The sequence below is a fragment of the Oreochromis niloticus genome, linkage group LG1 (genome assembly GCF_001858045.2).
Source record: "Oreochromis niloticus isolate F11D_XX linkage group LG1, O_niloticus_UMD_NMBU, whole genome shotgun sequence".
In the NCBI taxonomy this organism is placed as follows: Eukaryota; Metazoa; Chordata; class Actinopteri; order Cichliformes; family Cichlidae; genus Oreochromis; species Oreochromis niloticus.
In genome coordinates this window covers 35,674,984-35,688,934 of record NC_031965.2, presented here as the reverse complement: position 1 = coordinate 35,688,934, position 13,951 = coordinate 35,674,984, and the positions used below count along the sequence as shown (strand labels likewise).

General features: G+C 41.6%; 1 protein-coding gene across 1 annotated transcript; it reads left to right on the top strand.

Moving 5' to 3' along the window:
* The first annotated feature begins 3,959 nt into the window (after window positions 1–3,959).
* On the top strand, window positions 3,960–9,123 carry LOC109202419 (adhesion G-protein coupled receptor G5). The gene is made up of 5 exons (XM_019359798.2): window positions 3,960–3,968; window positions 4,330–4,372; window positions 4,496–4,602; window positions 7,048–7,165; window positions 8,262–9,123. Exons 1-5 carry the CDS (start codon window positions 3,960–3,962, stop codon window positions 8,318–8,320), a joined length of 336 nt encoding a protein of 111 aa, XP_019215343.1. The 3' UTR covers window positions 8,321–9,123.
* Window positions 9,124–13,951: the final 4,828 nt, after the last annotated feature.

The window sequence follows — 13,951 nt, the reverse complement described above, 5'->3', positions numbered from 1 at the left end:
TAACGTTTTCTTGTAGTAAATAAAGAATTATAGGTTTGTGTAAAAACTGCTTTACTTTTTTTATTTCTACAGAACAGGTGTGAGCAACAGAACCCTGGCTGATGGAGAACATAGTGCGCTTCTTAATAATCTTCTCCACTGGTAAGATCACCACACTGGAACCACACTTTGTGATAGTTTGTTCATACATGTGTGCTGTATCCATGCTGTGCTGCGTCATACATTATATGTTGTTGTATGCTGCTGTGTTTAGGAATATTCACTTAGAAACATAAAAAAAAAAAGGAGCATTTATTAACATTTTGTCTGTGTAACCGCTATTTAGTTTGTATTGTAATGTTAGTATTTAACATTATGGCACACACAGTGCTTCCAGCTGGGCACCTTTGATTTCTCCATGGGCAGCTTTCCAGTTGGCTCCATGCTCCACTGCAGGTCCCCAGCATCACTAAAGAAGGAACAGAGTTCAGCAGTATGATTCGTTGCACCTGACACTGCCCCTCCACTGCAGCAGAGCCAGAGATCACACCACTGCCACATAAGTTGAATATTTTTTTTTAATACTGTGTGCTGTATTTTAACAGTTTCCAGTGACAATGACCTGGACTGGAACTTTTGTGGCACATGGCGCCATGGCAACAACCCCCTGAGCCTGAACCTCAACATCTCTACTGGCTGTAAAGGGATCTCCATTTCAGCCAATGAGAGCTTTCTGTCCATCAACGGGCAGATTACAGCCCAGTGTAGGAGATCTGAAGTGAGTAACTTCAAGCACCTTGGATATGAATCAGCGGGGGACATCAAGTTCTGTCTGAACTGGGAGCCACTGCTGGACCTGTTAATGTAAATCAGACAAAGTCAGCTGCCATTCACAACCTGTATATTATAATAAATAGCAAGAAACTAAACTAACAAAATTACAGGTAAATGAAATCTATAAGAGTCATAACACCACAGAATTTTAAAAAGCATATAGCAAAACTTAAAATGTATAAGGTATTCTTTACACTGTTTATGCTAAACTAGCTAATTTGCTCAAGATTATTATGAGAATTACATTTTTTTTGTTTATTGTTTTATTTCTATTTTCATATTCAGGTAGGAGAGAAGAACCTTATTCTGTGCTCACCTGCAAGCCTGCAGGATTCCTGCTGTACTGACCTGTATGATGGCCCAAACACAGAAGGAGCAGACTACGGCATCCTCAATGTCGCGATCAAACATGATTTCATCACCGACAAAACACGGATGGCTTACAACTTTATAGCACATTCCACCAACTACAGTAAGCACGAATTTATATCTGCAGAAAGTGTAATTTTATTATATTTAGCAAGAAATAAAACTTGGTGTTCTGGTCTATTTTCTGCCCAATAAACCAGTTTGTCCACAGTGTTTGTTAACATTTAGTTTTGCTGAATCAAGAAAGGGCTTAACATTCCAAATTATCATTACGCTTTCAAGTGCAGCATGTTACAATCAGAACTTCTTTTCTTTTTCTGCAGAAGAATTATGTGAACAAGCCAAACGAGAATCCGCCCCCAACAAGTAATTTCCTTTCTAATCTTCAAATACACCAACTTGTTGCATTACCATATTATTACAGGTTGTTTTTGACTACAGCTGAGATATAAACTATGAAGCAGGAGTGTTTTAACGTGACTGTGTCTGATGTTTGTGTCCAGGTGTGCTGAGCCTCCATACGCTTACAGATCTGACGTTGAGCTGAAGGAAGATTTCAAAGGCCACAGCGTCACATCACCTGTAAGACAAACTACAAGTTAAAGAGACTTGTTTTCACAAAACAGCAAATGTGTCTGAAGTGGAAAAAGTTTATTTAAAAAACTAAAACAAATAGTTGTAAACTAAACAATACAGTTTAAAAAGAACCCAAAATAACTAAAATACTAAAATAAAAAAGATATTAATAGAAAAAGGTTTCTTCAAAGCTGGTGGGTTTTTAAAAATTATTTGATCAATTCTTTCAAACCGACAAACCTAAGAATGGTTTGGTGCACATGTTTAGAGTTTAGAGAATAGACTATTGTTGTCTTCTAAGGAGCTTAGAGAGAAAGCGACCGGACTTCTTTAAGTGTCATGAAGATGTTTCACCTTTCATCCGAGAAGCTTCTTCAGTTCTAAAACCTGTAATCCTTAGTGGGAGTTGTCCCTTAAGAGGGTTGTTTACCCTATTGATCATGTTCCTCACCACCAGTGTTGGGCAAGTTACTTTGAAAAAGTAATTAATTATGGTCACTAGTTACTTCTTCAAAAAAGTAACTGAGTTAGTAACTGAGTTACAAGATTCTAAAAGTAATTAGTTACTTGAAAAGTAACTATGGCGTTACTTTAAAAAATGTTTAACCCTCTGGGGTCCAGGGTATAATTGGCCATTTTTAACTACTTTTTATTAAATGTAAAATGATATAAATGATCAATTTTACCCTTTTACCCCTTTTTAAATAACCATTTCAAACTATTTACATAACAATCAGCTGTTCTGCATTCAATAAGATGCCACACAAATTATTTGTGCCAATCCAAAAATTTCTGTCCACTATAAAGGAGAACATCACAGCCTGATACCTGCAGGTCTGACAGCAGCAGGTGTATCACTCCTGTTTTCTACCTGGAGACAGCAGTCGCCTCATTGTTCTGACACACAATACAAACCTATCCACAATACACTAACTACACAAGACAACACATTAACTACACACTCCAAACATGCTAAACGTCACAAATCTCTCACATCTCAAAACTCGCTCTCTCTCTTTTCCGGCTCTCTCTTTCTCCCTCTCTCTCGCCGTCACTCCTAAAATTTCCCCCTCTTCCTAAACAACCAAATGTCATGTTGCCATATCATTTTTGATTGGTCATCATGGTGCAATTTTTTCACCAACATGAACGGGCTGTTTTTTGTTCTGTTTTTTTATTTTTTGTCATATGATTGGGGTGAAGACTGACATTTTTGCAGCATGTATCTAACATTAGTATTGTAGCCACTCATGAAACAATATCGTTTTCTTCATGATCTGATTCCACATCAACAACAATGCTACTTCACACCTGAAACGGTGTGCTTCCATTCTTAATATGTGATTCACTGTGTAGCATGTTTCTCAGCAACCATGAGAGTATTCATTCAGTCTGAAGGGTGTGATGATTTAGTTCAGAAAACAGGTCAGAGGTTAGACACATGAACATGACTGACAGCAGCATTTTGTTGACAATTAAAGGATGTTGAAAGCTGACATTTTTTCTCTAAATCAACCTAAAATTAGTCATTTCTATAAGTGACCCACAAATCTGGCATCAGATCTACTCTTTAAATTCCCTTAAATATGTGTATTTTCTTTTCCAGGCCATTGCTGGTAGACCTGTCAAGTTCAATACCACTGTCCACCTCCCTGCTGCCTTAAAACAAGTTGCGAAAAATGTTAGCAAAGTAGCCTTCACTTTCTTCAAGAACATCTCTGTGTTACAGGTAAGGCTGTTTGCCTTCAGTCGATACAGGCACATATGACAGGATTTCAGGTGACCTCATTTAGCTGTCAGCCTGCAATTTTTTCTTCACATTTGCGATACTATCTGGAATACTTTTGTTGCTTTGTGTGCAAATGTTAATGCTGCATTATGTAAGAGGAAGGTCAAGATGTGTGTGTTTGTTTAAGGAGGCTCACAGAGATGCCAGACCTATCAGTGATGTGGTGGAAATCACGGTGGAGAACAAGATCATCAGAAATCTGAACCCATTAGGATTGATTTTAATCATGAAGCCGTATCTGTAAGTTTGTGTGTTTCTGTGGCCTTTTTTCTGTATCAGTACAATCCCCACCCACTTTATATTACTTAAAGCTACTTCCTTAAACTGACACTTACTGTGCCAAATAGTAACTGTTGAAATTTACTGCAATGTGCTGCAGTGCAAATATCAATAAACACACAGGCTGACAAATATGGCTCAGGTGCAGAAAACAAAAGCAAAATGCTGTTAAGTTCTGTAATATCAGCCTGTCTACTTCAAAGGTGCAACACGCACAGAAACCATGTGTAGCAAAAATAGACTGTGGTGTTAATGGACTGTCTAATGCGCATAGTTTCTGTGAAGTAGTCACGGTGACACATGAAACTCCCTCTTTGTATGTTAACTGTGATCTAAATATTATTTAGCATTATGGTGATACACAGTAAGCCAGGTTATGTATGCAGCAAATAGGAAACAACTTTAAAGGAACTAAAATTTAAATATGTGCAACAAATGCAATATATGCACCTTCTTATTGGGAGATGTCTGCAGCTCACATCTTTTTTCCCTCTTTATTTCAGGAAAGCTATTTAAGGACATGTGTTTCTTGGGACACTAGAAAAGGTTGGAATCCTTTAGCGGCCATGCATATTTGACATTGTTAATTATTATCTATCTGTATTTCCCATTTTCTTTCCCATAATTTCCGCCAATGAGCTTTAACTGATTTATATTTTCCGGCTGCAGATTCTCTGCAGGTGAACTGGTCAAATGATGGATGTGAGACACAACAGAAGGGGGAAAACCACACTGTGTGTCTGTGTAACCATCCGACTTACTTCACTGTCCTGGTGGTGAGACACTGCTTTTCATACAACAATAAAAACAGTAATGAGATGGTGCTTAGAAGTACTGTCGTTTTAAAGAGATATAAAAAAGATGTTCTCTAGCATATCGAGACTCTCTCTCCACACCGTTACATATTCCATATGTATGGGGTACGGCCCACCTTGGTCGTGGCGTGTGGATATTTCTTTGAGACACTCCAGCACGCCCGGCTACGTCCCACAGTGCACGTATAAAACAGCTGTGCAGACGTGACACCGGTGATCGTTTGATCTCCACTTGTGTTGTGTGTGTGAGTGCTTTGCCTTGAGAGTGCTGTATGTATATGCGTCTGTCAGGAGCATGTTTCGGCATCCTCCTGATGGGACTGCCTGTCTACCCTGCGGCCACCTCGCTGTGCTGAGGGGCCTATGCAGGCGTGTGGAGACGGCCGTGTTCAGTTGAGGTGGGGAGGACTCGAAGCCTAGGCTCAGGTGTCCTCCAGCCACCCTCCTCCCTCCTGACATCCTTTGAGTTGGGCCTAGTGGCCAGGACTGCTGCAGGTGCCAGTTGGACCTCGCTGCGGCGAGTGAGCGTTGTCCAGCCTATTTTAGCCGGATTCTCTCTGGCATGTCAGATGCTGCAACTCCTGGCTGTGTTCCCCTGGTGTATTGCCCGCATTTGCCGGTTTACACGCCAGCTGGACCTTGCTGTGTCTGATTCTTCAGCCAGCGAGTGAGTGTTCTCCAGCCGGCGAGTGAGTGTTCTCCAACCTCTTCAGCCAGTCTGGCATATGAGCTGCTGCGGCTGCAGGCTGTGTTCCCCCGGCGTCTTGCTGCGCTTCGCCAGCTTGCGCACTAGTTGGTCCTCGCTGTGTCTGATGCCTCAGCCAGCAAGTGAGTGTTCCCCAGCCTGCAGCACCAGCTCCTGTCTGGCGTTGCCCGCCTTTTGCAGGGTTGCGCGGCCAGTGGGGTCCCCATTCAGTGGCTCGGTGAGCTACGCTTCCTCTCCTCACTCTGCTCCTGGGATTCCAGGGTCGGGCCCTGGGCTCCCCAGGCTCCAGCTGGGGATCCTTGGTGTGCGTGCACACGGGCTCATCCTAGCCGACCACCCGTGCTTCTGGCGTTTCCATACCTCTAACCGCATGCCGTGGGTTTGCGCTTGTCAGGCCTCGCTGTGTCTGACACTTCGGCCTGTAGTGAGAGCTCCCCAGCCTGCTATGCTGGCTCCCTGTCTGGTGCTTTGCCTGTGTGTCACGGGCTTACATGGCCAGCACAGGGACGCCCAGTGAGCTGGGACTTTGTGTCTGACCTCGAGTGTCTTGTTTGCAAGTTCACTCTTGAAGCTCCTGTCTGCGGACAGCACGTAGTGATGGTGCGAGGGGTGGACCTTCAGGTCGTCGCCTTGCTCAGCCCTCCACTTCAGCATGCTAGGTTGCCAGCCCCCCTCCCTGTCTGTTGACAGCATGGGGCGGCTTCGGCTCTGTGGATGGACTGGTCTCGTCCCTAGCTTGACCTGCTACTGTAGGCTGTGCTCCCCTGGCGTGCTCCCCACTTCGCCAGCTTACACAGTCGGACCTCGCTGTGGCGAGTGAGAGTTCTCCAGCCTGTAGCGCCGACTCTGTCTGGCATTGCCCGCATGTCGTAGGCCTACGCGACCAGCGTGATGCTACTTGGCAGCTCGGTGTGCTGCGCTCCCTGGCGGTCTGCCTTGTGGTTCCCGGGCAGACCTTGAGTGGCCAATCACTTGCGGTCCTGCGTCCTGCATGACCGGTTCAGGCCAGTCTGGCGTCTGTAGACTGCTGCCTCCACCCCCTGGCTCAGGCTACGCGTCTGCGAAGCCCTGACCAGGGTGGTGTGCCTATTGGTGCGTTGTCACTGACTCCCAGCACCTTCACTCTCGGTGGTTCGTTGCACTGTCTCCTCGCGGGGTGTCTTACAGAGTTACCCTGTACATATGGAATATGTAATGGTGTGGAGAGATAGTCTCGATATGCTACAGAACATACGGTTACGGTGTAACCATGGTTCTCTTAGTGAGAGACTCTCTCTCCACACCGTTACATATTCCATATGTACGGGGTACGACCACCCTTGGTGGAGAGAGAGTCTTTCACTAAGAGAACCAAGGTTACACTGTAACCGTACGTTCTCTAGCATATCGAGACTATCTCTCCACCGTCAGGCCGCTCGGAGACTCGTTCCGATCAAACTATCACCAGTGTCACATCTGCACAGCTGTTTTATACGTGCGCTGTGGGACGTAGCTGGGCATGCCAGAGTGTCTTAAAGAAATATTCACAGGCCACGACCAAGGGTGGTCGTACCCCGTACATATGGAATATGTAACGGTGTGGAGAGATAGTCTCTCACTAAGAGAACCAAGGTTACACCGTAACCGTACGGGGTTTTTTTGTGTTGCATTTTTTTTGGATATAAAGACCTTTTTCTGCTCATTGCACTGTCCACTTGTAGGACCTGAAGCCTCGATCAGTGTGCCAGCCCCTGGAACTCACTGCCATCCGATATGTAGGCTGTGCTGTATCTATGATCAGTGGTTTTGCTCTTATAATTTATCTTGGCAGAAAAAAAGGTATGTGTGCATACAGTCTATGGAAACAGTTTTTAGATTTTTTTTTTTAAATTTACAATTAGGTAATCTATTTATATCTTTTCAGTACTCCCATGAAAATATGTGGCAATGACTATTCCATTAGACACATGCCAATATCGTCAAACACAAGGAGTTTGCATTGTATTTTGTATTCTTATGCTGTTATAACAGCATTTCGGGCATTATATGGTTCTGCTTCTAGATGTTATATTTCAACACTGTCATCCAATTAAATACACAGTACATACAATACATAGATTTATTGAGGATTTCAGTTTTTTGTACTTTCTCTTAAACTGGCTGCTGTAACAAGGTATTTTCTTAGGTTTTGGAATAAATAGTGTTTTTGTCTTATCTTATTTGAAGAACATTTGGGGTATTTAAGTATAGTATAAGTATTAATATTAATATAGGATTACTGAATTATTGTAAGTGCAAGCCACAATAGAACAAGTTTATATAAAAACGGAAACTCTGTCATTACTGCCATCTTGTGGTTAACTTGCTCAAAATGGAGATACAGCTCATGTACTAAAATATGTGAGCTGTATCACCCTTGATGTTAATAACAGAATCATATTATTGTCTTCTCACTGCATTCTTGTCATTTAAAAACCAAAATGTTCTTTTGTCTTTGTTTAAGTTTTTTTGAAAAATTTCTGGACATGTGAACCAAATTTATTTTCAGATTAAAATACCTTTGCATGGTCTGGCTATGTTTGCACAACTGATTGTCAAGATGTCTTTACCTCACAATATAAAGTGCTTTGAGGTGACTGTTGTTGTGTTTCACTGCTATATAAATAAAAGGTATTTGATCTCAAGTACAGCTGCAACCTGCATAAGTGGATTAAAGAATAGAGCTCACAGTCATATTAGAAAACTCACCTATTCCTGGTGCAGTCTTGCAGCCTCAAATCCATATCTGTCAGTCAGCATTATGCAAACATGGTAGTAGTGCTGAGCATGTACACACTAATAAATCCAATCTATATAACATTTTTTTTGTTTCATCTCATCGTAGATTATGCTGCCATTTGTCATTTTGGCTGTTTTTCATGTTAAAATCTTTCAGGTTTGGAGAACAAGAAATGCTGTTTGTTGACATCATGCAGCACCCTTCATCCTACCTGAGGAACAGGTACCTGGCCACAGGAAAGACTTCAGCTTCAAATCATAATCCAAGTACTCCCACAGTTAACTATGAAGCAAACTTCATGGTTAACTGTGTATGATGCAGCATTTTGGAGGCAAACAGTTTATTTATATGTACAGCAGTATGACTCTCTCTTTATCTCCTACCGAGTGTTGCAACTGTGTTTCAGTTTGTATCTCATATCCTGTAGATGTTCTTGTACACTGTGTCATCTTTATGAAGTCTCACAATCTGGCTTGTCACTTCAGTGTTTTCAGCAGACCAAATCTAAGTGAGCTGCAATTTTATACAAGCTGGAACAGCTGAGGTAGCTTTTGTTGCACACAGGTTGAACAGCTGTGGTCAAAGGTTTTGGTTTAAGTGTCACTAATGCCAAAAAATGTATTTATTTGCCATTAAAAGTCGTGAATGAATGAACAAATCAAACAAATGAATGAATTGCTCATGACTGCATGTCACAGAAACATGTATTAAAAAAATATATAAATAAACAACTTGAATAAAAATGTAAGCAGCAAAGTGTATGAAACATGGCCATGAGCGTAGCTGGTTTGGACCATGTTGTTGTTTGCTAACAATATACCCACCAATACAACATCATTGTAGTTAACACCAAAGGGCAGAAAACAGCAGTAAGATGAGATCAGTAGTATAACAGAATCAATACAATGCCCATAGTTCATTAGATCAGAACTGTACAGCTCATACAGTACCACCTGAGGCAAATGTTCCAATAGCTCGACGACCATGGTGAACATGACATCAGTGATGATAATGACGATGACAGTGGAGACAAATATAATTTAGATCGATTACCCCAGTTGCTGAGTTAATCTTTCGACTTCCCTTTCCACAAATAACCTTTTACTCTGTGTGTCTGTAGCTGAGACTAGACGGAATATAAGCCAAGAAAGAAATCCCATCTTATGCATGCTACATGTAGCAGACTACATGTAGCATGCATAACATTTTATGACAGTTCATAAATTCATGTAAAAGTATCCTGATAACACCAGGAAGCTTTGAAAATAAACATGACCGTTTGTGTTTTTGTCCTGCACCATAAACGTAAAGTTGTTGATTTAAAATAATCATTAATAACTATATATTATGATGATAACTTGTTCAAAAATTCCTGACAGTCATTTCGATTGCTTAGAAAAGTCTCCAAATGAACAGCCACTATAGTGCAATTATAAACATCTGGATTAGAAATCGAGTAAAAACAGATGGTTTAAAATACTAAAGAATGTATATCTAGCGCTCATCCTGTAATTTTTGTCTTGTGTAAGTAAGTAAGTAAGTAAAGTTTATTTATATAGCACCTTTCACAGACATATGTCACAAAGTGCTTTACAAGGTAAAAAACACAATACAGTCATAAAATACATCATAAAACCTTGGTCTAATTAAAAGCTTTTTGAAATAAAAATGTCTTTAGCTGCTTTTTGAAGGTCTCCACTGAGTCCAAAGCCCGTAGAAATAGGGGAAGTGCATTCCACAGTCTGGGTGCAACAGCTTGGAAAGATCGGTCCCCTCGGGTTTTAAAACGAGTGTGGGGGACCACTAAAAGGTTTTGGTTTGATGACCTCAGGTTACGAGTGGAGGTATGTGTACGAATCATATCAGCAATGTGGTGGGGGGTTGGGGGGCTGTCTCTGTAATGCTCTAAAAGTTAAAACTACAGGGTGGGCCATTTATATGGATACACCGTAATAAAATGGGAATGGTTGGTGATATTAAAGTCCTGTTTGTGGCACATTAGTATATGTGAGGGGGCAAACTCCTCAAGATGGGTGGTGACCATGGTGGCTATTTAGAAGTCGGCCATCTTGGATACAACTTTTGTCTTTTCAATAGGAAGAGGGCCATGTGACACATCAAACTTATTGGTAATGTCACAAGAAAAACAATGGTGTGCTTGGTTTCAACGTAACTTCATTCTTTCATGAGTTATTTACAAGTTTCTGACCACTTATAACATGTGTTCAGTGTGCTGCCCATTGTGTTGGATTGTCAATGCAACCCTCTTCTCCCACTCTTCACACACTGATAGCAACACCGCAGGAGAAATGCCAGCACAGGCATCCAGTATCCGTAGTTTCAAGTGCTGCACATCTCGTATCTTCACACCATAGACAATTGCCTTCAGATGACCCCAAAGATAAAAGTCTAAGGGGGTCAGATCGGGAGACCTTGGGGGCCATTCAACTGGCCCACAACGACCAATCCACTTTCCAGGAAACTGTTCATCTAGGAATGCTCGGACCTGGCGCCCATAATGTGGTGGTGCACCATCTTGCTGGAAAAACTCAGGGAACGTGCCAGCTTCAGTGCATAAAGAGGGAAACACATCATCATGTAGCAATTTCAAATATCCAGTGGCCTTGAGGTTTCCATTGATGAAGAATGGACCCACTATCGTTGTACCCCATATACCACACCAAACCATCACTTTTGTTGTTCCAACAGTCTTGGAGGGATCCATCCAATGTGGGTTAGTGTCAGACCAATAGCGGTGGTTTTGTTTGTTAACTTCACCATTCACATAAAAGTTTGCCTCATCACTGAACAAAATCTTCTGCGTGAACTGAGGGTCCTCTTCCAAATTTTGTTTTGCCCATTCTGCAAATTCTGTGCGTCAGTAGCTGGAGTTTGTAAGGGCGCCAATTGTGAGTAGCTAATATCCGCCGAAGGGATGTTCGACTAATGCCACTCTCCAGTGACATGCGGCGAGTGCTACGCTGTGGGCTCTTGCTGAATGAAGCAAGACAGCCACTAATGTTTCTTCATTAGTGACAGTTTTCTTGCGTCCACATTTTGGCAAATCCAACACTGAACCAGTTTCACAAAACTTAGCAAGCAGTTTGCTAACTGTAGCCTGGGAGATGGGTGGTCTCGTAGGGTGTCTTGCATTGAAATCTGCTGCAATGACCCGGTTACTGCGTTCACCAGATATCAACACAATTTCGATCCGCTACTCACATGTTAACCCTTTTCGACATGTCAATGGCTGTGAACAAAGAGAAACTTGTAAATAACTCATGAAAGAATAAAGTTACGTTGAAACCAAGCACACCATTGTTTTTCTTGTGACATTACCAATAAGTTTGATGTGTCACATGGCCCTCTTCCTATTGAAAAAACAAAAGTTGTATCCAAGATGGCCGACTTCTAAATGGCCACCATGGTCACCACCCATCTTGAGGATTTTGCCCCCTCACATATACTAATGTGCCACAAACAGGACTTTAATATCGCCAACCATTCCCATTTTATTACAGTGCATCCATATAATTGGCCCACCCTGTAGAATTTTAAAATGGAACCTGAATCTGATTGATAGCCAGTGCAGCGACGTTAAAACAGGGGTCATATGACCACCCTTGTTCAAGCGAGTCAGTAGCCTCGCTGCAGAGTTTTGAACAACCTGTAGGCAGGCTAGCCTTTTCATGTTTAGACAAGTAAACAAGCTGTTACAGTAGTCAAGTCTTGTAGAGATAAAAGCATGTATTATCATCTCGAGTTCACTTGTTGACACGATGGATCTAAGTTTAGAAATGTTCCTCAAGTGAAAAAAGCAGTAGCTGAATATCGTCAGCAAAAAGATGATAAGATACTTTAGGAAACTGCTGTATTATCTGGCTTAAAGGAAGAATGTATATTAAAAACAGAATAGGTCCCAGCACAGAGCCCCGAGGAACTCCACACAACAACTCTGTAGATTCCGACATGATCTGGTTGGCAGACACACTAAAACTCCTTTCAGATATATAAGATGAAAACCAGTCTAGAACAGAGCCAGACATCCCAACCAGGTCTCTCAGTCTGTTTATCAGGATGGTATGGTCTTGTTAGACCTTACCTCAGCCTTTGATACAGTCCAAAGGCTGAGGTAAGGTCTAACAAGACTAGGATTGTGTATTCTCCGGAGTCTGCTGACATCATAATATCATTAGTAACTTTCAGTAGTGCTGTCTCAGTGGAATGCAATTTACAGAACCCAGATTGAAAACTGTCATGGATGTTATATTTCTCCAAGTATGCCCTAAAAGGTGGACAGCTACTGCCTTCTCAAGGAGTTTTGACATAAATGGGAGTTTGGAGATGGGTCTTTGTCAAGAGATGTACTCTAAGACACTTCTTCAGCTGAGAATCAGAGAGGAGAAACACAAAGTTTTACTTGCATGCAAGGGCAGCCACAGAGCACTCGCACTTGGAGTGAGGGCTCCGAGACTCGCGCTCTGCCACTGCCCTGGTCTTTATTTATAAACAAGAAGAGTAATACAACAGTGAATACGTTTGTTCAGTGGAATGTTGATGCGTGAGCATGTGCGGATATGTGTGTGTGAGCATGTGCGGATATGTGTGTGTGTGTGTGTGTGTGTGTGTGTGGCGTGTGTGCCAGGAGAGGCTCCTCTACCTGGTACAAAGTGAAACTGCTTATTAAGCTCTTATCTAGCAGGTACTGCTCCTTCCCTGCATGACAACGGGTCACAGTGGATCAAAACAGTCTGAGTTATAAAGAGGTCATCATGCAGTATTCTATCATATGCAAACTTAGATTATTAAAAGATTATACTGACTACAATTTTCTATTGACAGTCTTAAATTTTGAAGTAGTGTTGGGTCCAGGTCGGGTTTTTTGAGCCTTGGTTCCACAACGGCATGTTTAAAAAAGCTGGGGAACACCCCAGTCTGAAGAGAAACATTAAAAAGGTTCACAACCCAAGGACCAATGGTGTCAAAGGCATTAATAAGAAGCTTAGAGGGGATAATGTCTGAGGGGCTCGAGGATGGCTTCATTTTGTCCACCAGGGTTGCTATTTCATCATAAGTTACAGTTGTAAAAGTTGACCAGAAGTACAAAGGGAGTGCCTGACTCAGAGAACAAGAAAGGCTTGGGGAGATTTTAGCATTGATTTCTTTAATCTTATCAACAAAAAAAAAAAAATCGGAGGAGCTTATTACTAGAGTACATCTAAAAGGTACCACATCTGGGGAGACAATGGCACTAATTTTGTCAAAAAGAAACTTGGGATTTGTCTTGTTTTTTGATATGAGTCTAGAAAAATATTCTGATCTAACAGTTTTCACCGTGTCATTTAAGGAGAGCATGAGATCTCGAAGATGGAGCCTGTGTACGTCAAGTTTGGTTTTCTTCCATCTTCCTTTTGTTGTGATTTGGCGCTATATAAATAAAATTGAATTGAATCGTTCTGTTTTGCGGCATATTCTCCTTAAGTTTAAGATAGACTCATTTATCCAAGGGCATGTCTTCTTTTGTAAAGCCGAGCTTGTTTTAATAGGTGCCACTTGATCCAAGATGGATGTGCATTCCCTATTAAAAGACTGAATAAGAGCATTTACATCATTTCCGGTGTTGTGCCAAAAAGTGATTGCCTGCCAAAAAGTGATTTCCGTGTGTTTTTTTTATGTGTAATATCGTTACGTATGTTGCTAAATAGACTTCGGTGAACAGGTATTGCAAAGGGGTTATGTACAGAATTTTAAAAAAAATTACTTGTTTCTCAGTTATCTTTGTAGCTGTGTTATTGTACTTAATTATAATCAATCAGCTTCCTTTTGTCCACTTAAAATGTGTTTAC

Excerpts from the sequence above, each read along its gene's own strand:
- LOC109202419 (XM_019359798.2), top strand. Across the intron at positions 4,373-4,495 it reads TTCTTGGGACACTAGAAAAG|ATTCTCTGCAGGTGAACTGG; the intron begins GTTGGAATCCTT and ends TTCCGGCTGCAG. Across the intron at positions 4,603-7,047 it reads CTTACTTCACTGTCCTGGTG|GACCTGAAGCCTCGATCAGT; the intron begins GTGAGACACTGC and ends GTCCACTTGTAG.